Below are 26,706 nucleotides of genomic sequence, written 5' to 3'. Positions count from 1 at the left end.
TACAACAAATGTGGATGCCGTCGCAATTTAGAGGGTATGCTTTTTTGGAGGGCTTTGTTAATGTGCCGGGCAACTTCTGAGAAGTGCAGCTGACTTCAATTAGTGCCATTATATCAGCACAGTGCATCTGAATGGCGTAAGAGCTTTACAAGAGGCACTGAAAGGCAGGTCTCTTCATTAAGATTCACATTGGCACCTTTTCACATTAGTTAGGAAAATTCAGTAGAAGATGTTGCAATGCAGTCCCCCTGTTTCTCTTTGACCTCTCTTTGCAGGCCAACTTGAAGTGTGCCGTAAAAATATAACCCTCTTTTGTCGACTGCTGACATTTAAAAAAAAAAAAAAAAAAAAAACGCTCACCCCTTCACGTTACATGTTTTAAGCCTCAGCACAGATGTTTTCCGGTGACAGTTTATTTACCATGGGGTGACAAGGTGGTGTTAAATCTTGTCCCTTTACTCTGTTCCTGCAAAGCATGGCATTGACAAGACTACTCCTTGCACTTGGCACTCTAAAGTAAATAGGTTATTCAATCCATTAAGCTGACATGCCTACGAGGTGTGAGCCACGCTCCTGTGCCTCCTCCTTCTGATGAAGCATTTGTTTTTCATTTGTACCGAGGAGCAGAAAAAAGGGTTGAGAAGGAAAACTCAAGAGGGAGTAAAGTTAGTCCCTGGCGGCCAAGTCTGGTTAATGTGCCATGCTGCACAAGAACTGTGCTGCAAATGGTATAAAGACACGTATGGGAGCCATTGGCTTTAACAAATGATTTGATGGCCACTTTCATAATACCTGACATTTGCTGAATGGAATTGAACTCTCTTGTTATTTCTTTGGAACAACTCTTCACAGCTCTAGGTTCAATTACAAATGTGCACGTGTGAATCAGGCTGTAAAGAAATGAGAAATTGTCCCAAGGATATTTGAGGAATGAATCACTTCCAGGTCTCAGAACACCTCAGCCCTCGGGCGGGGGATGCAGAAAGAAGAGGAGATTTCTGCCTTTACCCCAGCTGCTTTCAATCTGAAAACATTTTATAGTACAGACCTGAATGTGGGAGAGTGATGACCTGCAAGAGGGTAAGTGACAGGGTGACAGCACTGAGCTAGAGAGACGAAGACAGAGGAAGATGAGGAATGGGTTGAGAGGAGAAGGGAAGGTGGGATGAAGGAAGGTAGATGCAGCAAGTCATCCTGAAGTTGTGTGTTTCTGAAGTTAGTTTTTAGAAAAAAGACAACACTGCTGGAACAAATATTAACCATACGTTTTCTGAAATGCAACAGCAGAAAATGCTGGATATGTGAAATATTCCTTTATCGACAAGAGATGGCTTGCGTGGTGGTGCAGAAAGCCATTGGTGTGTTTGGCAGTTGAAGGGGAGCAGGCGCACTGACTGCATTAATGACTTGACACTGCCTTTTCAGCCCCGTCAGGACCAGCTGCTTTGGACATCGACACACATTAAGTGTCAGGCTAATATGCTTTCCAGGAGTTTTGGGAATAGAGGGTGGGTGAATGAGTGCAGTGTAAAATACAGCTGCAATGAGTCCCAAGAAGATAAAGCATGAGCAGTGGTGAAAGCAATTACATATGTATTGTTACCAAATCTCTTGCTGTCAGCCAACCCGTCAGTGTTTCCCCACTGCTTATGGAGCACACACACACAACCTCAAATTCTCCAGGATCACTGCATAGCTACCAAAAGAGTCAAAAATAATTCTTGTCTCGTGTATACGCAAGAACTTTCAAAGTGGAGAGTACACAACTTCAAAAAGAGAGAGTTTTAGAGTTGACATTGTAGTTCAGACACTTTCACTTCACTAGAAAGAGGGACAGTTATGGATCTTATTAATATTTGTAATAAGCAGTAGTGCAGTGTTGCAGTAAAGTTAGCTGCAGCCATTGAAGTGAGCCATTATTTCAGACTAATGTTTTTATTTTTGAGTCCCACATATGACTAGATTTGGAAGAACTAAACCCAAGATAACACCCAAATGCAACACTTTCTAACAAACCACAAAGACCACTTCGTGGGATAGAAAAGTGTAAATGTAAAGCAGTCATCCTCATCTATCCCTACGTCCCTTGGAGGAGAAGGTCAGCTCTTTATTGCTTGATTAAATGCTGTAGGTCATGTTTAATTGTTCCGCCTGCCATTCATTGTGTACCACCATGATACTAAACCATAAGATCAGTCTTTTATGGGGTATATCGTCTCTGATGGATATTGTAGGGCATTGTAGTGTTATGCATTTACTGAAACTAAATCTGTTGTGCAGCCAAAGCACTGAGCAATAGAAAGCAGGGTCTAAGTCTGTTGAGCCTCTGCATTTTTCGTCTCGTGCTTCATGATTGTGTACAAGTCCGCATTATACATGGTGAAGCAGAGTAAAGAAAACAGCACGTTTGTTGTGAGCTCACCTTGTGAACATGCTCTAAAGGGGCATCACAAGAATGTGTTTTATTCACATACGTACTACTGTGGGAAGCTGCAATAACCACCCATTAAACCAATGTTTAAAATATCCCATAAGAATGTGGGTTCTGTTACTGAGACAATTTGTCAACCATACTCCCAGCTAACTGTTTGCTTTCTGGTTTGTGAGACCATGACTATGCCAAGGTCACACATTTGTGGTACTGCAAATGAAATACAAAATGTGTCTTTCTTTTCTTTTTTACTTCTGCAAAGATTGATAAAAAAAAACAAACTGCTTTAAAACTCCAGTGACGTGTGTGTTCTTGTATTTTGAATAGTTAACAATAACATTGAGCCAATGAGCACAAATGACAAAACAAACAAAAAAATAGAGCAAATGCTTGCTCATTTTTATGTTTGTATGGTCTTTTCATAAGGCATGCACATACTGTAGGTGGTAAGCACTTTCTGGTGCCAAGTAATTATCAATCATTGAAGAGACTGTACCAATTATACACTGCAAATCTTTTTTCTTCTTCTAGCTTTTGTTCAGCCTTTACTGCATGTGCATAAACAGCTTGGGCAAAAGAAAATGTGTTTTCTACAGCACAAAATACATTTATATACTAAATATCTGTGCTCAACATCACAAATCAACCCTCATAATAACATTTTAGAAGTAAATGTCTATTTAAAATTGTGGTCAAACATGAAGAGGAAAAACCGCCTCTTAGAGGATTTAGAGCTTGGAAAAACACTGTATCTGATAGGGAGCCAGAGGAATTAAAACCTCCCATCTGCAGAGTGACATTAATTCCAGCATTCTGCTTCATTGTAAAAGAAAGGATTTTCAATTTGAAGTGATTCGGCGACTAGCTCTAATTAACTTCAGCATGTGGTAATTCTTATTCTCCAGTAATCCCCCTTCCCTTTTTTGTCACTTCCTAACACAAGTTTGTATCTGTTACATTCACTATCACTGTTTCTTCATTTTGCTGTCTTTTTTCTCTTTTCAGTCACTTGCTTCCTCTGTGGAGTCTCAGAAGCATTCTGAGTTGAGTGGAGCCAAAAGGCTGTCTTGTGTCTTTGTGCCTCTCTGTTGGGAGTCTGGCCGCTTATGTGGCTGCAGGGAGTGAAGTTGACATGAAAGTGAAAGTTATTTGTTTCTAATGCAGTAACCTAAAACTTGTGAGCTCCTCATGTGTGACATGGAAGTGATGAAGTAAGGCAAATGACGGGTGTGTATGTGTCACACTGTAAAAGGAGATGTGTTAAAGTTCGCTGAGGATAGTGGCGCTGGTACTCTTTGTGCAGTGATGTTGTAAACATCAATTAAAGCTAATGCACTGATTTTGTTATAGTGACAGTGGGTTATTCAGTCAATCTTTGAGGTCCAGTGTGTGACATTTACGAGGAGTTTAGGCGAAATTTTAACCCAAAAGTATGTTTGTGTAAGTGTAAATTTGCTTTAAAATAAACATTGTTTAGTTGGTGGTAAAAGACAAAGCATTTTATATGTACTTTAGGCCACCATGTCTCTACCTTAACCTGAATGGACAATCTGGTCTGACGAGCATTCTGCGTTTTGAAACTGAAGCTTACTCTGTAAATGGGAAAGAGCGACATCCTTTCTAGTATGCAAAGGCCACCACATTAGACGTCACAAATTTTTACTCACTGGGCTTTTAAGGGTAGTTTTGAAATGTATTGTTGAGAATATCCAAACTCAACTCAACTCAAACCAGTCATCGTTCATGTATATTTGCACCATTTAAAACATGTTGCATCTGAGAATGGTATTTTAAAGCCAAATTAGATGTTATTTGAGCTGTTTACGTTTTTATCAGCAGCCAATAAATAGCAAAAACCAATAAATAACAGACTTTAAGACATTTTTGTGCTCAGAATCCAAACATGTAGCTTTTGCTGCCTTTAATGCTTTATTATTTTTGACTGCTCTAAAGCTTCTTTTAAGCAGAAGCATTTGTGTTTTGGGACCTCATGAGATCAAGATGAGCAAAATCTTGACAGTGCCGCTAAATCACATCGTTGTCGCACACAATGAAGACATGTAATACAATTTTGCCAATCAGCACAGCCATCTGTTGGTTTGTGAATGTAGGTTGGATCCTTGATATTATTAAGATAGACAGTGTAAATGTCAGAGAATACCAACGTCTGAACAATTTGCTTGAATTGTAGATGTTGTGGATGTTTTTCAAGATCAATCACGATATAAAATCGTCAGATCACACGCCACTGCATCAGGTTTTCTTCACTCTGTTTCTCCGTTCCATGTGCAATGTCTTCCAAAATCTTTATTATTATTGAACAGATGACTCAGACAGACATGAATATATTGTTTTTCATATGTATTCATATATTCATTACAGCAAATGGAGGGAAAAATCAATTTCATGCTTCAGGATTTTATAAACCTATGATGTTTCTTACCTGCAGTGAACCACCATGGGCCCTGCATCCGGAGGATTGCAAGCTTTCACCCGTCTCAGGAAGGCCAGGAACGGTGTTGGGTGCTCTGGTACCCCGTGATCTGGCCAGGCCGTAAACTGGAACTGCCTCACCTCTCTCTTCTCACTGGAGCCATTCTGGATATGGAGATGGAGAAAGGTTAGTGATCACTTTGTCTCACTTCAACTACCTGACACTTTTTAATGGTGCTGGAATGGGCTTCTGTAGGAAAACTGATTCAAAATGCCTCTTACTTTAAAAAGTGCAAATGTCCTGACACAGTATGTAGCCAGCTCTACGGTGTCCAGAAGTGTCACTTGGATGAGACCATAGGTTTCTGTCGCTCTGTTGGGCCAATATTGGTCACATTTCACCTGTAATAGACAGGAATACCATATTAAGCAATGATCACTAAGACTATAGAGAATGTTACCCCTATAATCATAACAGATTCATCTAAATACACATAGAGTATACACAATTATATATAAATACAACAAGAAAATAAAGGTAACATAATGCAGGAAATCAACTCATTCCTGCTGACTTTTTAAATTCCAAAATCAATGAAACGGCCTGAGATATTTGCACAGTACCGTTTCTGTGCTTACAGTTGTCCTTATACAATCTATAATTACAAAGGTAACTGCTATTTTCCAATCATATTACTGCCCCAGCTTCGTTGCTACTTGAGTGTACAGCTTTGTTTCACAGTGAACAGCCAATAAAACACTGTTCCATTATAACATTACTGCTTAGCTGACAAAGGGAAGCACTATTAGTGCTAGGGAGGAAATAACTGGGTTTCAATTTAATTCTTGTTCTGGATATTGTCCTTCAGAACCGATACGTTTTCGGCAGCATGTTGAACACAATCGAAATGTCAGCGTGATCGTCATTATATCCTGCTGCCTGATGCTTTGTGACTGTTCAATTGTATGACAAATAGACAGCAGTCTGAAATATTCTAATATCTAACAATTGTTATTCCCCCTAATTGAATTCCCTTAGAGAGTGTCACGCTGACACATGGAGAAATTATGTAATTTCAACACTAGAAGTAATGGAATGATCCATAGTGTTGACATGCAAATACTTAAGCTTCAGACACTTAAAGTGTACAAAGACAGCTTCTGTGGTCCCCAGAGTGGTGACTAATAAATGTGACGATATCTTACAGGAAACCCTTACAGTAGAGCCAACACATGCTCTCATTTCACTCAAAAAACTTTTTTCAATTAAATGGACCTGATTTAATTGAAAAACGGTGTTTAATAGTTCCAGTAAAAATTGAAAAAAGGCCACACTAGCTTATTCGCTTTGCATATTGTAATAATAGTGAGTGGAAGATGCTCTCTGGATTGAGTCAGCACCCCAGTCAACACTGTGCCAAGCTCTTAGAGAAGGCATACAAGTGTGAAGGTCAGTAGCATATGAAACCCATGCAAGCTTTCATGTGCTCAGTTAAACACTCTTAAGGTGTGCCAGAGAAAGCGAGAGGGAGAGGAAGTGTCTTTTGACCATGAAAACCTTTAAAGGAGCAGAGATATAGCTGCCAGTGCAGCTTTTCCGTCTGTGAGTGTTTTATTACTGATGGTCATCCTGTGCTTTCAGCAGCACTTGGTTAAGGACATAAGTCACTAATCAGTCACCAGGTTTGTGACCGTCTGAATGCATAAGGGTGCAACGGAATGCTTTATGGCTTCTTGTGAGGAATACGTTTTGAAAGAGGAAGCAAGAGCACAATATACCGTACAACTTTAAAAGTACACGCACATTTAACAATATACATTATATATACATACATGTATATATATACACATATATGTATATATATATATATATATACATATACACATATGTATATATATATATATATATATATACATATACATATATATGTATACATGTGTGTATATATGTATATGTATATATGTATATATATGTGTGTGTGTGTGTGTGTGTGTGTGTATATGTGTGTGTGTGTGTGTATATATATATGTATGTGTGTGTGTGTGTGTATATATATATGTTTGTGTATATATATATATATATATATGTGTGTGTATATATATGTGTGTATATATATATATATATATATATGTGTTTTGTTGACGTGTAAATAACCTTGACTTTTGTCAGACTGTGGGGTCCATAATGCCCACGTTCAAAATAAAACAAATGTTCCTGGATTTCAGAGTTGAAAGCTGTCTTTTCAGTTACACATGACTCATTTTATTCATGTAATACTCTCTATGAGAAGGAGAGCACTTCAGAATAGTATGGCTATTTATACATAACTCTCTTACCCTGGACCTCTCCTCCAGTTTGGTCATCATGACAATGATGGCACTCCTCTGCTCCCAGATCATCCTCCAGAATTCGCCGAATGTCTCCGGCAAAGATCCTTGGGTGGCAATGTAGGCATTCTGTTTTCTGTACCCGTCAATGTAGTTGGCATTGATATAGTCACTTCCCGGGATACCTAAGTAGAAACAAATTGTGCATGAGTGAATGAGTAAAGCTGAGTTTCTAGAGTTTGGAAAAGTATACCAGTGTGCTGTGGAGGTAAAAAGCTTATAGTATGTAAAATGGTGAATTGTGGCACTTGCTGTTTTCCTAACTGTCCCATGTCTTGATTTTTCTTTTCTTAGTAACATCGGATTCTGCCCGTACACATATTAGATGAGGCAGTGTGAGACTGTCCTCTGTGTTAAAAAGCATAAGGCTGTGAGTTTGGGACCAAACTTACAGTCTGGGAACATTTGTATTTGCTATCAACAATCCACAGTTTTTTGCATTCCTCTTCCATATCTGCAACTGACTTACAGATAAAGCTTGGTCTGTAAAAGCCTCACATGGAGAAAAACAAACCAACAAAAAACTAGCAAAACAATTTCCCCCTTTCCCCTCACTCCTCCTTCCCTTTGCGTATATTAAATGAAAAGCACAGCTGCCTTTTCGAATCCAGGGAAAAGAGACGGAGCTGACAGCTAGTCAATGCTTTAGGACTGGCAGTTCAGGGGCTCCGTGCACACATGGTCGACCAAGATAAGTCTCATCTGCATGGACGCCACGTACCAGAGAATCCCCTCACTCCAACTGCTTCCTCTCCCCCGCTTTCCCACACTGCCTTTTACTCCCAGGTAACTTATTCAGCATAAAAAGCAAAGGAAATAGAATATGAAAACGTTCAAACCCACCCACTTTTTTTTTTTTCCTACTCTCCCTGTCGAGGTTTAAGTCGTCCACACAGCCCGACAGCTGTCATATCCATGATGGACAAGGGATAAATACAATTAAACCCAGTGTGTTTGTAAATTGAAAAGAAAAAGCAAAGGAGAGACATTACTGCAGTTTAATGAGAATGAGTCAAGTTGTTTAAAATGTATTTGCAAATGGCTTTTGCCTTTATGCTTTCTGTCACTCAGGATTTGTGTAATTTTTGCAGTCCGTATGCCTATTTAGAAATAAACATTGCAGAATAAAGTTGTCACATTAAATCTTGATTAGATTTCCTTTAAAAACATTTTGAGGAGCAGGGGGAAATGACTCAAGTCTAGCTCTTGTCATTGAATAAAAATACATTTAATGAAAAAATAAGTATCTTCCAAAAATAACATACGATTCATTGAATTTGGAGGAAATATGGAATTTCAAAGCAGTTTCTGTACGCTGACAAAAACAAACATTCTAAGGCCGGTTCACACTGGATGTGTCACTTTATGTTGTGACTGCATTTTCATTTTAGTACCCATGTTGACAAATGTGATGCACGTCTACTTTTGAGCTCAGTGCATCGAGTGTGAACCAGTCCTAAATGGGATTATAAAATGAACAGTTTAGCTCAAGAAAGGGTATAGAAGGGTTTCAGTATTAACTGTAGATAAACCCTCCTAAAGCGCACAGTGTCTCTTCTGGTAAGGCAACTTCCTTGACAGTCATCACATATCAAGCGACTGCTGTGATATCAAGACCATTAAAATCCCCAAATTTCCTCAGAGCGCCTGTATCCCAAAGATCCTGCTGATCCATCCTTACATCAATACAGTCTGAAAGTAGCTCTCTTCAAATCCCAAATCCCTTTATATCCAAAGAACTCAATCAAAGTATACAATAGACACATTGCTTGCCAAAAGGCTTTGTTTAAGCACAGAAATAAAAGAGGACGTCCCTCATGTCCACTTGGCTGAGAACTTCTCACTTGCTACAGCATAAAGGCTCCTGTGTGGTTGTGCAAATTTATTTATATGCCTGGCTAATGGAGTTCCATCAACACTCAAGCTGTGCGTTGTGTTTCTGAGAAACTGCAAAAGGCCTCTCCCACTCCATCTCTTTTTGTTGCATTAGCCATTAACCACTTTGTTTATTTTCTTATGCACTCAATCGTAGCAGCTTAATGGAAATGGTTAATTAATAAATGTGTGTGTGTCCAATTGTTACTGTGTCATTGTAGTTGACTGGCCTTTTCAAAATGCCATTTAATTTCTTAAAAGGTGTACTCTCATTGGCAACACCAACTAAATATGGCAAATAAAGTTAGGTTCACACTGGGCTCACACTGGGTACAATGGACAAATAGTTGTACACAGCATTAATATCTAACAGTAAGACTTAGATAATGTATTTTTTGTATTTAACTTTGTTTTTCAAGTTCAATGTGGGAGCAAAGGGGAAAACCTATTTGATCAGTCAGATTTTTGACTAAATGCATTCTCACAAGCAAGTAATGCATAAGGCTAATTAAAATGTGGCACCTTATGTTCCTATATTTGGGGTTGCTTACTGCTTCTATTTCAAGATTAAATGACAAGTAATGGCTTGATATAACATGCACTATATCTTTGTTTAATGCAGTGAGCACTGACTCTCACCATCATAGGTGTTTGGTTTATCTTGATTTGTTTATTGGAAAGAAGCATTTTTTTAAAGTGTTTCTTTCGTTCCATGCAGCAAAGAAATTAAGGGAAATGAGAATTACAGCATGCTCGTGCAAGCACATAATTTGAAAGTATAGTGTGGTTGCACTCCTGAGGTCTGAAAGCTACAAATAGACTGGCTGTCGGGACAATCAATACAGCAGTTGGGAGGGAAGGTGCAGGTGGGTGGCTTACCATCGATAGCGGAGAGCAAGACTCTGGAATGGTCATACGCGATCACGTTAGCATATCTGTTCTTTGGTTTGTTCACCTCCAGGTTAGAGTGCTCCCATGTGAACTGCTGACCAGGATCGACTGACTGAAAGACAAGACGAGAAGAAGAATAGCACTATAAGAATATTTCTAAAGAAACCATAACCAAGGATTAATTTAGCTTTATGTAAATTCCCCACGAGGTGACCATGCAAGATCAATTAAGAGAGCAAAGAATTGATGAAATGTGCCTTTTAACATGCAGCAGCTTACATTGAAAGTAACTCTTTGATCTATTGTACTTTACTTAGTAGTTTATCAAGAATGTCTTTAGCATTTTACCAGGAAGGCAGTTTATAGAAGGGGAAGTTGTGTTATTTAAAGGCAGAGTTTAAGTCTAACCATTGATTTTTAGTGTCACTTCATCCTGTACAAAACAGTGATGGTGAAAAAGTGGTCTTTTCAATTTTATACAAATGTGCTTGTATACAAAGATACTCCCCAAATGCAAATAATGTGAAGTTAAAGACTGACCTTTTACATATTAATATTTTCAGTAAATGAGAACAAAAACTCTTTTGTTCAAATTTATACTCATTAATGAGTAAGTGGAATGCTTTTCTTGATTAATGATTATAATGTCATCTTTCTATGTTGTCGTTCGATTAGTAAGGATCTTTGGAAAATACGAGAGCCCCACACTTGAGACTAATTTCACAGAATATGCTTCCCAAGTAGGCCTCATGAAGCAGACATTGATAATAGTCTCTTATCCCAAATAAATTATGAATATAATGCCACAAAAGAAAAATACAAATACATGAATGATATAATTTCATTTTGTATTATAGGGAAACTATTGTGCTAGCCTTTTTAATGAAAACAGGATGCTTTTATGTATTATTCTTTGCTTAAAGTAGAATAAATCATAATGCACAATAGAAAAAGCAATTAATGGCCACATTATGAGAGTGACCTTTCATATAATCTAAATATATCTTGGTGCCATCCTGCTTTCTGGGGTCATTTAAAATCAGTCAGTGTATGAAAATGAGCTTTATTTTTGCTTTTAGACCAGTTTAATGTTGGGGAACATTAGACCAAACTTCTGCCAGTACCAGGTTTTTATGTGCACAAATTACCACAAGCAGCCCTGATATTTTATCAAAATAGATTGAAACAGTAGGCTGCAGCATTGCTCATCATCAAAATCTTCATTTTATTGTACTTGCAAAATTGCTTTTCACTGCAATTGAATAGGCACTATAAAATTGGAATTCAGTGTACTTATGCTGCAATAATGACTGGGCAGCTTGGCAGGCACCCATATGGTGACCTCAGATTTTGGAACCATTGCAGAAACCACAGAGAAAAACGGGAAGACAAAGAGTAGCTGTTCTGATGTCACACAGCACTGAATAAAGGACCTCTTGTTTGGACCATGTTTAAGGATGAACAAGTGTTCTGCAAACAGAAATTCATCTGTTATCTTGATTATGAAGGAAACAGTAACATTGGCAACATGGTTCTGAAATAAATTAGAATGATGAATATTATGAAAGAGCCTTTGTATTCCAGAGTGAGACTAAAGTTGAAGTATAGATAAACCTTCTGAAATATTGGCTATTTTAAAATCATCGTACTTATCGATCATATCCTGTTATCACATTGTTGACATGCTTGAACTACTATAAGTTTAGCATGAGCATGCAATGGTAGGATTAAAGCCTCCAAGGCTTTGAATTCACAGTTCATTTGAGCACCTGGTGCATGCTCATATACTATAACTATTGTATTCTATTGCATTGTAACTATTGAACAATCCACTGTGCCACACTGAACCTCAGAATTTATTCAAATTTAAAATACACTTACCTCATATTCCTGTGAAAACTTAAGGTTATCGTTGGCTTTCAGTCGCTCCAGGTGATCTGCCAATTCCATGATCGGAATTGGAGGGTGGCTTGCCATACCTGTCAATGAGATGGACTGAAGGTCAGTCACAAGACTTGCAAGAGGCTATTACCCAAGCAAAAGCTAGGGAATCATTAGATATGCAGCATATGTGTTTAACAGGGGGATGGAGGTGGATCTTGTTAGGCTTGGCAGTTCACTCAAAGCAGTGCCCATGCTCATAGAGACTATATGGATAACAGAAGCCAAAGAGAGTCCTCGAGCACATTTGCTCAACTGGGACTCTTCCTACAGAGAAAGAAGTAAGTTATTTGCACAGAAAGCTGTAGTGTACAGTTAGCATGGCAGTGACATACAGACAGAAACATCCCGAAAAACAAACAAAAAGAAATTTAAAAATGTTAGGTCAGATGTTGATGTCTGCTTTGAGTGAAAACACATTTTCAGCCCGTCATTTCAAACTCCTCCTCCCGTGATAACATAGCATTACACCAGATGGATTAGATGGGGATGGGGAAAGACTTGGCAGAAAAAAGGAAAATAAGGAAATTAAAGCTGAAAAAGACAAAAACAAAAAACAATTCATGTCAAATGCATAATGGAGGCCAACTAACTTGATAAATGGAGGTTACTGGAGTGCCTGTGCGCACCTAAACCTGTGGAGGAAACGGCGGTGTAATCAAAAACATTGTAGGTCTAAGAACAATGTGACTATTTTCCCTACGAACAAAGGTAGGAATTGAAATGGCACAAGTGTAGAGAAATTGATACGTGTAATCTAAATGAGTCATGTCCAAACATTTTAAACTTCACCATACCACGTTTCTTATTTCATAGAAATTAGAAAGTAGACAAATCATAACAAACTAAACTAACTACTGAATATTAGTATGTTAGAACATAGAATGTTTGTTTTAGCCAGAGAATGCTGTGCTCATGTGGTAATGGACACACCATAATATTCCACCCACAGTTCAGTAAACTTTACTTTTACAATGTAAACTTGACACGGTCGCCCATGGCTCAAGATCTGTGACTTAAGTTCAGGAGCCATTTTAACACACCAGATAGTTGATGGTGTCCCTCTCCTACGATGAGGCGATGTTTCATTTCAGCTGCTGATATAAGTGGGCATTAGCTAATGGAAGCTGTGTGTCACTTTCCCTCCCACTCACAAATCTCTTTCACAGACGGAAATGGGTGTTTGCATCGCAGCCTTCTACTCAAAATCCATTTTCACCACTGGGGGACAATGAAAGTACCATTTCCAACATGCCACTGCTCAAATATCAAGCATCCTTAAGATGAAAATGTCCAACCTGGTTGAATGGAAGGGTGGAGGGAGTTGGGGAAGAGAGGTGGTCTAATGTAGAGGTGCTTCAGGAATTAGGAGAAAGTGTTCAGTGGTGGGAAATATGTTTGGTTCTTTGTTAAGCAGTGAGATAGCTAAGATACCAGCTCTCAGAAAGGCTGTTGGGGAACAAAACTGGTGGCTTGAGAGGCGAACGAAATGGTGGGAGAATGGCTCAGATCACTCTAAGCCAAAGGAAAAATACCCCTCTACCAGGATGAAACGACCAGTAATGGTCCTAACATCACTGAAGAGCTTTCATGGATATGCATATGCTTTTTTTAAAAAATGAGCCTGCAGAGATAATTCATCCTCCTTTCATTTCTTAGCTGACCTGAAAAAATATGGCTTTGATTTTACAACATTATTGGCCGTCTCTGAACACCTGTCCCCAAGCAGTCTATGCCAGAGCAACTCAAACTGCAGTTAAGTATGTCTCTCTCTGTCAGGTTCGAGAGCGTGGATGCATACCACCTTTCCAGGTGATAAATGGACGCTGCTCCCTAGTCGACAAATGACCTCATGAATAAGCCATGGCATGATCACTGACCACTGCTTTCCTTAGCACTAAAGGTCAGAGCAAGTAAACACTCACACACAACCATAACACATTTTGTGTGTGTTTCACCCACCAAAATGCTGCATTGTGGGATGTCCAGCAGCAGCATAACATCCTAGCAAGACCGCATTATTCTGAGTAAGCATGACAAGTCTTGATGACCTGGATAACCCAGGTACATAGGTAGATGACAGGTACCTCGAAACTGTCAGGCTTGGATTTCCACTTTTTTTAAATTTTCCATTTATGAGTGCCTCCAGGGAGGACACTGACGGTTTTGACCCTCTCTGCGTTGCCTAAGCACCTGTCCACAGTGTGCAAACTGCTCGTTTGTATCGTGCCAATCTCACTGCAAACATTAGAGGACCTTTAAAAGGACATCATTGCATTTGGCTTCAGTGTCAGCAGTGAATGCAAAGGTAGATAATGCCATGGAATGCCAATTATGGAAACATGTTTTTCCCTAAAGCAAGCAATCTGTAGTATTGCTCACCATTTCAATAAAACATGTAAAGTTGCAAATTCACAGAGCATGAACTGGTGTTATTTTGTAATACTTACCAGGTGTTTGGAAGTTGAGACGTCGCAGCTCAACAGGGTCAGTGGGATGATGCAGTGGCATTTCCTTGCTGTTGGGGAGACTGCCCTTTCTAGCTTCAGATTCTGCTCTTTTTCTGTGGAATAATAAGCAAATTATACATGTTTCTTAGATAATCTTTTGTGCACAAAAGAGAAAAACAAATAGAACTGTATTGCAGTTTAACCACAAAGTGTGCTGTGTGGTCTTAATTTATCGTGAAGGCAGATATATAATTAGGAAGTTGAAAGAAATATACCCTTCTTTCTGCTACTGTAACAGCTGCAGAGCTGGACTAAATAGCATCACTTCAGCATATAACACAATCCAATGCAATAGCTTTGACTTGATTGAGGGGAATAGCTACTTTCTTACTATCTTTATGAAACGTGTACGGTTAACTTTCCATTGGCGGTCTCAGATAGAAGATAGATGTTAGATGAATTCTGAATCTGCACTTATTGTAGTTATTGAACCACAACGTCATCTGTTACAAAAGGGCTGTTGTGCTTTACTTGTTTGTATTGTGTTATTGTGTGATATTTTTTCCACTGCATTTTTATTATTGTTTTTTTTTTCCTCCCAGTATTTTGAGATTCATGCAGTAATAATTTCACATATAGTCACATATTTTTTGTTTATAACAATTTCATCCAGCCTCAAGCTGTGACTCAAGTCTCAGTTTCCTAAAAGGCAATGCGGGTATGCTCAGAAGAATCAATATAACACTGGTAGTAGGTGCAGGAGGTCAGTAGTAACTGTAATATAATGGGCAAATTATATGGTCAATAAATAACATTATGAATTCAAGATTTATTAGTGGACAAAGTCAAATAGTTTGTGTTTTGATCTCCCAGTAAATACCTGCTGACATCTATCATACAAACAATGTTGCATTACTAATTGCAAGCAGCATGTATTTTAATATAGTTTTACATATACATTTTGATGAAGCACACAGCATTATTCCACAAATGACCTCAACTCTACTGAATGATAAATTCTATATGTATTGATAGTCTTGGGGGTGGGGGGGGATTAGTTTTCCTACTTCTCTCTCACTCTTACCTGTCTGGTTTGCTGCTCCATTGGTCAGCAAGGAAAGAAATATCGACACAGCATTAGGTGGCAAGACTTAAAGCTTTAGTGGAGAATATTCCAGAACCGTTCTATAGGATGAGTGAATGACTGAATACACAAGAGACAAATGATCCAATCCTATCTCGGTTTTGCTTTGTGTACATGATTAGCGATGCTTCCCTTTTGAGATTATACTTAATTATGCAGCCTTGGGGCTCTTTGCCTCAGAAACTACAGTTTCCCAGGTGCATTCAAGATTTGTACATTGTATCTCTGCAATTTCAAGGAGTTTCAGCTGATTGCTTCTTGTTCAAGCATAAAAGTAATCTCTTGACTTCTAATTGCTGTCTGTCTTTTTCTGCAAATAAGCCTTTCACTGATGCATTTATTAAGACGGAGAATTACGCATATTTAGATTTATGCATGCTGTGTTATAAAGGCAAATGACGAACATGATCATATTTTTGAACACATCTGCATACATTACAGATATAGGGATTTAAAATGTATGTTACACAAATGTATGTATGCGTTCATTTTATTAAATGCAGTATTGCTTTAATAACGATTATCCTACATGTAGGTGTACAATTCCTCTGATGAAGTTGCCCAGTTTTATTCCCATGTCCATACCCAGAGCTCAAATTCACATGGTTGTCACCCTTTAACATAAGAATGGCTTTCTGTCACATAAAAATTGATCTTAACAAGAGAAATGTCTCCTGGTTATGCAGTCAGTGTTTCCTAACATGGCGTGGCTACTGGCTAGTTAATCAATGAGTAAATCTCCCCACCACAAATGGAAACACTGAAGCTTTCCAGATGTACAATATAGTTCTCATTTTAAATCCACCTCCTTTAGTATCCCAACCTATACTTGCATTATGAAAAAAGTCAGAATACAGTAGTATGCATAAACGTACATTTTGCTGATGCAATTTCTTTTGTTATTGTTTGTTTCCAGCTGACTCTTCAAGTATTAATCTTACATTGCTAAAAACACTTCTGCAGGATGACAGTTACATTTTGCTTAGGACTGGACATTTGATTACATTAACTTTGCACAAAATTCTTATGGTGACCAGATAAAAAATAAAATGCTACATTAACAAACAGAAAAAGAAATGTATGTGTAAACACATTTATGTAAAATATGTCCACATGTGTGTGCTGTCACAGCATTAGGTCAAAGTCAGTATCTCGATTTGAGTTCCCTTGTGGAGTGGGTTTTCTTAAAGGGGGGTTGTTTGTGGTGGTGGCTGCAATGCCGGCTCATGCCCAAGGGTCTCTTTTCATCTGCACACATATGCAGTGTAATGTAGCAGAGAGTCAAAGCTCTCCGCTCCTACACTTGACTGATGAGCAGTGACAGCACAAAGTCTAGCTTACGCTTGGGGGTTTCAGACAGAAGAGGCTGTTTTGATTCGGTGTGAAAGTACACTATCACTAGTGCTTACATGTGTTTGTGAGTGTGTGTCTCTGATTAACTTGCAGTCAATGCACGTCTGTGTGAAGGACTGTGGGCGTATGCATTTGATGGCTTGACAGTTTGGGTAAATGTGTGCCTGGATTTACTCAGCTGAGATTTAGTGTGTGTTTGTGCTACTGCCAGTGAGGGTCATGGATAGTCTGAAGATCAATGCGCCTCAGGCTTTAAGTTCAGATCTTGCCTTAAATGTCTGCATTAATGTGCAAACTGAATATTTGTGCATAGTAGCATGTTGACAATTAAAGTAACGCAATGTAGGATTTGCTACAGTTGGGAAAAGGTTATGTCCTACATTGGAAGAGCTGAGAGTGAAGTTCACCAACCTCTACACGGTATTTGACACAAACCGTGCAACAACATGTCTAAGGATAAACATTTAACAGTACCAGGTATAGGACTGATTTACTGTGGAAAAACAAAAAGACAGAAGTACTATTAGTGGTAAAAGAAACAGTGTTTGTATGGTGGAGGCCATCTTTGAATCGTATCTCGCAGTATATAAGGAGTCTCAAATTTGGAAATTTGGATTACAAATAAGATTTCATAATTTACAATAAAATTGCCGACCCAAAACCTGTATTGTTTCTGTACGATTGGAGACAGAATTTGACATTTTGTTGCTTTAAATATGTTTGTTTTATATTAATATCCTCCATGTTATTGGTCTATCATGAAAGTTAAACGTGAGTTAAAAATGAATGTATAGAAGAAATAATGTTTATTTAGTGCACATAATGAACCATCACCTTTGAGTGAATGTGTCCCAGTATTGTATGTTCAGTATTGTCCAGGTAGTGCTACCATCTGAGATGGATTTATAAGAAATATGAGGAGAAAAACTCTAGTGTGGACTACACTTTCATGTACTTACCTCTTGTAGAGAAGGATGGCAATGACAATGCATATGATAAAGACAACTGCTAGCACAGGGCCCACCACCCAGATGAGGCCTTCCTCCTCATCAATGATTGGCTGGGGGTCGATGTCAGCTGAAACAACTGGATCGGAGTAGGGGCTGGTTGCATACATGATCTGAGAGAGGGAAAAGTAAATCTGTGATCAATCTTAATTTTGAAATCTGCATCAATATTACGTTTTTAGCCATCATATGCTACTTATACATAATGGCCCCTTGCTATCACTTCCTCAAATTTTCCAAGATCTTCTCTTGCCAGTATATCACATTTAGCCTTTGACATAAGCCTATAAATACTGATATTAACCTTGTTACTCACCTAGAGATGAATATTATAGAGATTAGAATATTCAAATCGTTAGTCCTTGACTTGACTTGAGTTAATTTGCCCCCACTACGGAGCATATCAAGACTCTGACAAAGACAGCATGACCAACATTACAAATTAAAAGCCAATTCCAAGTTTTGCTGTGTAATTTCTGCTAAGCTCCAATCAAAATTATCTTCAGTATCTTGCCCTATGCAGGAGCCTTGATTGAACCTTTTCACATTCTCAGAGAAGATTAAAAAAATGGTCTTGCGGGAAGAAAATATATGCTTCAGTGGGCAAATTAGAGATTTCCCTCTGTCCATCATTATCATTTTTGCTCTACCTGAACTCAGAGTTTGTGGAGAGAGTGTGTGAGACAGCACTATAGACCCTGCAGCTCATCAAATCCATCATCTCACCTGCAGGCGCATACAATCACGCGGCTTTCCGGTCTTCCATCCAGACAGACACATGCACACATACACATGAGCTGCAGCAGAGATAAGGTAGACTGCACGCAGGACGCAATTAAAGAGGAGCACTGTTATCAAGCTCGTCTTGATCGGCTAAGGTCTTAAGGGGTTTTTCTCCCTACAGCAAGAAGGGTCAGCAGCAGCTTTAAGTTTTTAAGTCGAAGTCTCACAAGGGCTGAGAGTAAGACATACAACCAGAATCAAATCACCCTCCAAAAAGATGTGGTGAATTTAAACCTCTCTGCAGAGGAAAAACACATTCAGTTTTTCACATCATTATCAAGGGACATGTCATAGGAATGAAAACTGAGACAATGAGCGTGTGAGAAAGTGAGCAGACTTACATTTTCGGACATTTCCAAAACAGCGAGCACAAAGAATATGTACTCCTGGCCATTCTGAAGTTGCTTGTTTGGAAAGTCCCCGTACATTTTGCCATCTCCAAGAGTGAATTCTTTAGGCAGAACTTTGTAGTAGGCAGCGATATAGGCTTTGGGTTCTGCCTGCCTGCGGAACCGAAGGCCTCTGCTAGTTTGGTTTATCTCCTTCAGAAGCTATAGAGAGGAGTAGGGAAAGGAGACAGCTGATAAAACATGCAGACTTATTCCAGCACCCACATAAAAAAGACATCTACACAAACTGAATCTGTCTATCAGGATCTTCTTTTCTTGTGATTGCTAAGCTGAAATGCTGATGCATAAAGCGCAGCATTTCAGAAAAGATCAATGACTTATTTCATGTGTATTTGGACTACAAACGATTGTGTGATTAAAAGATTGTGTGATTTTCCAGCGTACAAGACAGTTGAGGATTATCCAGCAGCTTCAAACAGTAAAAAAGACTAAATTCATTTAAAACATTGCTCTTTTTTTTAATCTCTTAACGATACAATCAGCACCATTTCACTTAAACATGTTGAACATTTAATTAGATTTTTGTAGGATTTATTTTACAACAAGCATTTGTGTGATTTCTTTTTGGTTTTTTTTTTAAGACAAATAAGGGACAATACAAGAGAATAAATTACTTTGTAAATAATTTTTTAACACATCACACCACTTTTGTAATTAATGTTTTTTTTCCACCTTAACAACAAAAAATGATAGCACTAAACACACTCCAGGTATACCTTTCTAAGTCTGAATCAACTGAGTTGAAACTTACAGTACGAAGCATGGATCATAATTATGCTAATGAAGTCTGAGTTTGGGTATCGGATTTACTATCTGTGCATGAATGAGTGTGTGTGTGTGTGTGTGTGCGCGCGCAGGTGTCATTCACATTAGTGTGTTTCTGCGTGTGCTCTGTTTGGGCTGCCGGGCTGTTGGTGCAGCCTGATAATGTCTTCAATCATCTCTCCTGTCAACACTGCTAAATCTAGCTGCCCTTGGGAAAAGTTGTGAAAAGGTGAGTGCCAATATTGACAAACAAATAAATTCTGACAGAGGGGCGACTTTGGGGCAATCGGTCAAGGCTACAGACATGGGCCTGTAGGCACAAGCTGTAAAACCAATGGCAGATGAGACATGGTGTGTTTTCTTTTCACCCTCTGGACATCTCATATACTGTGATGTGTGTATAAAAGAAACGTTTTAAATCTTACAATTTGAAAATAATTTATCTGTCAGAGGTTTTGATGTAGAAATATGAACCCCTGCCAGAAATCGAACTTGCAGTAACCCAAAGGGGCCGTTTCATGACAGATACAAAATGTGTAGCATCATTAGTTTGCAATATGTCACAATTACCTCAACAATAGTTTATTAAATGTAATCACATCTTATATATGGATTAAAACCTTTTTTGTGCACATTTACAGTGCATTGAAAAGAGGCTGCTAAATTGTCCAAGCTGGTTTCATATAAAAGTTGTTGAGTGTTTTGTGCATATGCAGTAAGCTTTGCTTGGAATGAGAAGAGACATGAAGGCCTGATGCAGCTCTTCAGGTAATTACCGCAGACACAAAGAAGAGGAGGAGGAGGAGGAGGAGGGGATGGGAGTTGAGTTTGCAGTGCACTTGATGGCTACTTCATGTTCTCATTTCCATATGAACAGTGTTCTCTGCAGCTATTTGAGTCAATCAGTGAGACTCATCTCCAGTTCCCTTATAACTGCCGCAGCCTATTTTTTTCTGGTTTTGAGAAGGAATGTGTGATGTGGAAAGTGTAACAAATATGTTGTTACACTGGGTACTACAACTGGGTAAAACAACTAATAACGGGAATTCTGCATGATTATAACCAGCTCATAGCCATTAATCATTACATACCTCCTCCAAATTCATCTCATCGGGATTGTCCCAGGGTTTGAAAAACTTGCCGGTGCGCTGTTTTTTCAGCGGAACTACCACAATGTAATATCCCCTGCAAAATAAAAAGTAAAGAATAGGATATTATTAATGTTCCAATCTAAGGTACAATATCAGCAGCAAAAATACACCAAACAGCTTTACATTAGAGTGAGAATCCTGTTTAACAGAAACAAACGAAAAACAACCATATAATCGTGCCATGAGAATATAATGACTTTTAATCAGTTTAAATATTATTCAGAAAAGCCGGGCAACATAGTTGCACCTCATTGAGGCCCCTCTGGGTTAATTAGGGATGCAGATACAGATACAGAATTAAAAGGATTTTCATCAGAGTGGCAAGAGAGATAATGGCCTCTGCCAGAGTTGGGCTTCCTGGTTGGGCACCGCACTAACGAGTGTTAGCCAGGAAGGCAGTGTGACAGGCTAATGGGAAACTAATTAGCTTAAGCCCTGGCATGGGGGGGACAACAGGCCAAATATATCCGGCAAGATCAAAAAACCCAAGATGGGTTTGAAGCGTCAGTCTGAAAACTGATACACTGGCCTTTTGGCAACCATGGACTTTGTTGAAAGACTATAAGAGACTTTATAGGGCTTATAGGAATGTACTTAAATGACTTGTGCTGCTTTAGAGAGTAATGACTGAGGTGAAGTGGATATTACACTGAAACATTGGGATGAATATAAATTACTGTTTTGCCCTAGATCTCCCAAGACAAAGTCCTAGCTGTCAAGTTAACCTGTTTGTTTTCTACCATGTTGCCCCAGTAACAAATAATGATGGGTAACATGGTAAATGGCAAATGGAATGTGTTTTTACAAATTGAATCACATTTTGCTTGACTTTGAGTCATGATTTGGTTTGTTGCACTTTATGGCCTATAACGCTGATATTATGTTATGAAATAATACAGCTGATAAATCTGTGCAGTTTTCCAACAAAATGTAAGTTGATTTAAACCATCAACATCTAGGGGACATCAGTGATTTTAAACAATAATAATAATAATAATAGTAATAGTAATAATAAAGAAAATCAACATTGATACTTGGCTCTTACCTTATTCTCTCTGATGTTTGCACTGATGGTAGCTCCACAATCACCATACCATCCGAGTTGGTCTTGCCAATCAAGTACGGTTTTGTGCGAAGGATGTCCGGGGCTGTCATGGTGGATACACGGTGCTGTAGACCTCCAGCACTGTTGCCGCGGTTGGTGAGAAGGAAGGAATACTGTGTCTCTGGTTGAAGACCCGTGATTAGCTTTTGAGTTAGCTTGCCATCTACCTCCACACTCTGGCCATTATCGTAGAGAATCTGTACGTGAATGAGTTGTGTTATGTATACATTGAAGTGAAGGTCATGGAAGTTATTTGACTAATTAATTCAATTTATGTTAAAATGATCTGGACAGTGCTCACAGTGAACGGTTGAGCTGGGTTGTAGGTGTCTGGGATTTCCCAGGTCAACCACACTGATGTCTTCATGGCTGCTTTCACATGGAAATTTTTTGCAAACACTGCTAAAAGAAAGGGGGAGCGGGTGATTTAGACACAAAACATCCCTTTTTTTCCGATGACATTAACGGTACTACACCAGTGCTTACCTGGGAATGTCTCTGGAAAAACCAGGCTGAAATCAGTACTACACTGAACCCAACACTATAATCTTACCTTCTTACAATCTCCAACTCTTATGTTAATGACTGAGCTTTGCTTGACTGATGAGACATGAAGAGACATACATACTTACTTAATGTGAATGTTAAATCATGGATAGATAGCGGAGACTAGGGGCAGGACAACAGTTTAGTTTACTGATTGTTTCCATAAATAATCAAGTGTCATTTTAGTTATTCCTGACAAAGCTGGGCAGGGGAAAGGACTGCGCAGGGAACAGCTGATTTTAAAAGGTAAGGAGTCAGGACTAAAAAGTTTCATGGACTGCGTCCTACCTTGATCCAAAGGCTGTGTCCTGAATTGGACACTTGGGCTATAGGGACCAGAGCCCTTGCTGGTGAAGGCACACATTTTAATATCATAAGTGGTATCTGCCTTAAGGCCATCCAGGATGACTGTTGATTCCGGAGCAGTGATGAAGAGCTCTGAGGGACTGCGTGGGCTGTTGATGTCCTTATACTGCAGCGCATATTTCACTATTTTCCCATTTTGCTCTGCCAGCAAAACAGAGTGCCAGCTAACCTGTACAGTGGAAGTGGTGGCACCCTCTGCTATAATGCTCTGAGGGTAGCCACTTGGGACATCCTCATTTGTGGTGACTTCTTTGACTGTCTCTTCTCCAAAGCCAACCTTGTTGCGCGCAGAAAGGCGGAAGGTGTATGAGGCTCCCTTGTGAATCTCTTTGGTTGTGTAATGGTTGTCCCGTTCAGGGAACTCAATGACAGTCAGAGGATCCACGTCTTTGCGACCAAAGCGGAGCCGATAGCCTAGAAGAGGCCCGTGTGTTAATGCTGGGGGATGCCACTGAAGGAGAGCTGTGCCCATGTTGGTTGTGCTGACCATTAGTCGGGGTTTGTCAGGAACTAAACACCAATGGAGAGAGAGAGACAACTTGATATGGATATGTATGAACATTTTTCTACTTAATTATATTTTATAATAGGCAGCCATTCATATAATAGATTGTCTAAATTTTTCTGAATGTCTCCTATGGTGAATAAAAGATGAACAAGGCTTTCCTTTTTCTTGTTACATTAATATTTCACATTCAAATAAGCCTTCAGCATGGCCATGTCATGTCGACGAGTAAGAGTCATTGTACTAAATGAGACAGCAATTAGCCGTTTCCCACTTTTCCCACTTGACAACAAGAATTATGTGCCTTGCGCTTCTTTCTCTCATTTGATCCTGTTTCACCACATTACCAGGTAGAAATACAGTTGGTTATAAACAAATAGTATATGATCAGAAAACAATAGGACATTTGTTAACAGGTGTTGATGTTACCTGCGCCAGTGGTTGTGATCAGTTTGGGTTTGCTGCGTGCACCATCGCCCTTTGTCGTATAGGCGGCTACAGTGACTGAATAAGTGGTTTCAGCCTGCAGCTCTGTGATGATCATTTCCTGTAAAAATGCGGGATTTAAGTTCAAGGAGGTATACTTGCTGATTTATAGATAAAAGCAACACATTTACAAGGGTACTGCGATATCACCATCATAATCATGAAAGACACAACACACGCTGTCAGTTTTCACTTATACTTCAGAATAGTGTTCATTTTAGTAATTTTTTTCATCCAAATGTGTAACTTGGCAACTTGTTTTCTCAGTGTAACCATCTAACAAACAGATGCATACATTTAGTTAGCATGTGCTGTCTTTTTGATCAGTTTAATTTGAATTCAAAGTCAAATTGGGCTCAACCTGTGGTTAAAATTAGGCCATAGACTCATGTTGCACAAAAGACACATGCCATTCATGTCCGAGTTAACTACTCACATGTTCAGTTGAATCATCATATTCCCACTGATTATGATACGAGAGTGTGGAGAGAAAAGAAACAACAAATAAGGACAAGTGCATACATTTTTCAGTGGAAAGAGAATAAGCTCACTCTGCTACAACCAAATATATTTGTTGGTTGATTACTGTATGTTTAGTGACATCACATTTAAACAGTCACTGCAAATTCACTTTGTTTATTGATATGCCATGAGGAAAATACGATTGTTTCCTACTTTAAATGAAAGTATATGCTGTAGCACATGTTAAGGTGAGAGAGTGAAAGCAGTATTATTTGTCTAAAAGAAGAACAGGCTGGCTGAGGAGTGTGTTGTACCTGGGCATCATCAATCAGGATGTCCTTGATGACTGGCTGTCCTGTGGGCTCCCCATTAACCATCCTGACATAGTGCACCTGGTACCCTCGAATCTGACCGTGCTGCTTGGTGGGCATCGGTGAGCGCCAGATCACTTTAATTGATGAGGAGTTGACAGCCTCCACCTCAACTTTACGAGGTGGCCCACTAGGAACTGGAGGAACATCATGGGATAGAAAAAAAATGGTCAAAATTATAGAGAACCCCTCGGTACCTTTTTTAAAGTCTTGCCCAAAGTCGAAGCGCAAAACGCTGCAGTGACAAAAAAATATCACAAAAGTGCAGCAAATTGCAACAAGAACTGCATGACATCAATATTTCAACAATGGTAAGGAAAAACAGCAAAAAACAGGTCTGACAACTGACCTAATCTTTCAACATTAAAAATGGGTAGAGTGGATTTTAAAAACATGGAATAAAAGTGTGTTTTGCCAAAATAGAAAAGTGGAGCCAAAGGGGAGGCTTCAAGTTATTGAAATTCTTGAAGCACGGCAAGAAATTTGGCTATGGTGCAAGGAAAAATAAACAAAAAAATGATTCTATCACATGAGGGAAGAAAAAAATCACATATGGCCCACAAAAAAAAAAAAATCTTCCACCTTTTGTTATTCCCACTGTCCTCGACTTGTCCTTTAGACAAGTTCCAAAAAAGTGACATAAAAATCCTGCCATTCAAAAACAGAGAGAGGATAGTTTGAAAAATGACAGTTGGGATTGGAAGTTGCAGGCCAGCAGTTGAAAATGCCATACCATGTGTTGAAATTGAGCAGCATTGTGGGGGAAAAAATGGCAAAAATATGCTTTTGCAAAGTGAGTCAAAGACTTTCAGGCAAAAAAAAGTGCAGTGAGAGTCCAAAACGGGGCTTAAAGTATCAAATGGCGACAGTCAGAAGCAGGTAAAGGAGGGTAGAAAAGAAGAGGGAATTGTAGATAACAGGTGAAGTTGTTAGTATTTGACGGGGTAGGTTAAAAGGGGTAGACTGGATTTTCACTTGGGGCTTTGTTTAGCGTAAACATACCATCCTCCTCTGTGCGGATGAGCTGTGGTAGACTTTCTGGTCCTGCTCCAACATCTGTATGAGCAATGACTGTCACACGGTACTCTGTCCATTTTTCCAAGTTTTCCAAAAGGTACTGGGAGTTTTCCGGAGGGATGTTGGAGGCTTGACGAGTAGTAGTATCCTCCCCTTCAGTTGCAGTATATTGGATAGTGTATTGCGTAATGATCCCATTTTGTAATTCCACTGGGGGTGGCCACCAACTTACCAGAATACTGGTGGAGCTGGGGCTATGGCACTTGACTTCCTGAGGTGGGCCTGAGGGTTCTGGTTGGTCAGTTGGATTTTGGAGCAAGTTGTTTTTTGGTCGTTTGTTTTTTGGTAGGCCATCCATAGAGTTGGATATTTGTTTTAGAGGTGTTTTTGTTTTTGATCGGGGTGATGATGATGATGATGATGATATAATTGACCATACAAAGGAAAAAAAAGGGAAAATAAATTAACAAATAAGGAAAAAGCACAAGGACTCATGGGTAAATAAAAGTAATCAACAAAATCAGTGAATCAATAAAACATCACGATGACAAAAAAGACCAACACTTAGGTGTGCACACTGATGATGAATGAAAAGTGTTGAAAAACAGACAACCATGTGACCTACCTGTTCGATGAAAAAGACATGATATAAAAACAAAGGGAAACAAAATAATATATATCCTAATATATTATTTTTATGTTTCTTCTCAATGAAATCCTACACTTTCAAAGTAGTTCTAAGCAAACAATTCTAAAGAAATGTAGTGATAACTAAGACAAATTTGGCAAGCAGTTACCATCAATCCAAAAACATAAAGGTTGATGC

General features: G+C 39.0%; 1 protein-coding gene across 35 annotated transcripts in view; it reads right to left on the bottom strand.

Annotated features, from left to right (window-relative positions):
- LOC131456742 (receptor-type tyrosine-protein phosphatase delta-like) overlaps positions 1–26,706 on the bottom strand; it is a 316,523-nt gene that overhangs the window by 8,067 nt on the left and 281,750 nt on the right. For 9 of the 35 annotated variants that reach the window (XM_058625309.1, XM_058625316.1, XM_058625314.1 and 6 more), the window contains 18 exons: positions 25,866–26,171; positions 24,807–25,000; positions 24,467–24,493; positions 23,974–24,091; positions 22,962–23,549; positions 22,429–22,529; positions 22,068–22,324; positions 20,963–21,056; positions 19,038–19,247; positions 17,866–18,026; positions 15,494–15,505; positions 14,410–14,522; positions 12,553–12,594; positions 11,900–11,997; positions 10,007–10,130; positions 7,202–7,377; positions 5,147–5,266; positions 4,875–5,029 (listed from right to left, as the gene is read on the bottom strand). In XM_058625309.1, coding sequence (XP_058481292.1) covers positions 4,875–5,029; positions 5,147–5,266; positions 7,202–7,377; positions 10,007–10,130; positions 11,900–11,997; positions 12,553–12,594; positions 14,410–14,522; positions 15,494–15,505; positions 17,866–18,026; positions 19,038–19,247; positions 20,963–21,056; positions 22,068–22,324; positions 22,429–22,529; positions 22,962–23,549; positions 23,974–24,091; positions 24,467–24,493; positions 24,807–25,000; positions 25,866–26,171 — 2,896 coding nt within the window. The remainder of the gene's footprint in view (positions 1–4,874; positions 5,030–5,146; positions 5,267–7,201; positions 7,378–10,006; positions 10,131–11,899; positions 11,998–12,552; positions 12,595–14,409; positions 14,523–15,493; positions 15,506–17,865; positions 18,027–19,037; positions 19,248–20,962; positions 21,057–22,067; positions 22,325–22,428; positions 22,530–22,961; positions 23,550–23,973; positions 24,092–24,466; positions 24,494–24,806; positions 25,001–25,865; positions 26,172–26,706) is intronic. The other 26 variants (XM_058625328.1, XM_058625329.1, XM_058625330.1 and 23 more) reach the window with 13 other exon arrangements.

The sequence above is a fragment of the Solea solea genome, chromosome 3, assembly GCF_958295425.1.
Source record: "Solea solea chromosome 3, fSolSol10.1, whole genome shotgun sequence".
Lineage (NCBI taxonomy): Eukaryota > Metazoa > Chordata > Actinopteri > Pleuronectiformes > Soleidae > Solea > Solea solea.
This window is presented reverse-complemented; position numbering and strand designations above follow the sequence as displayed.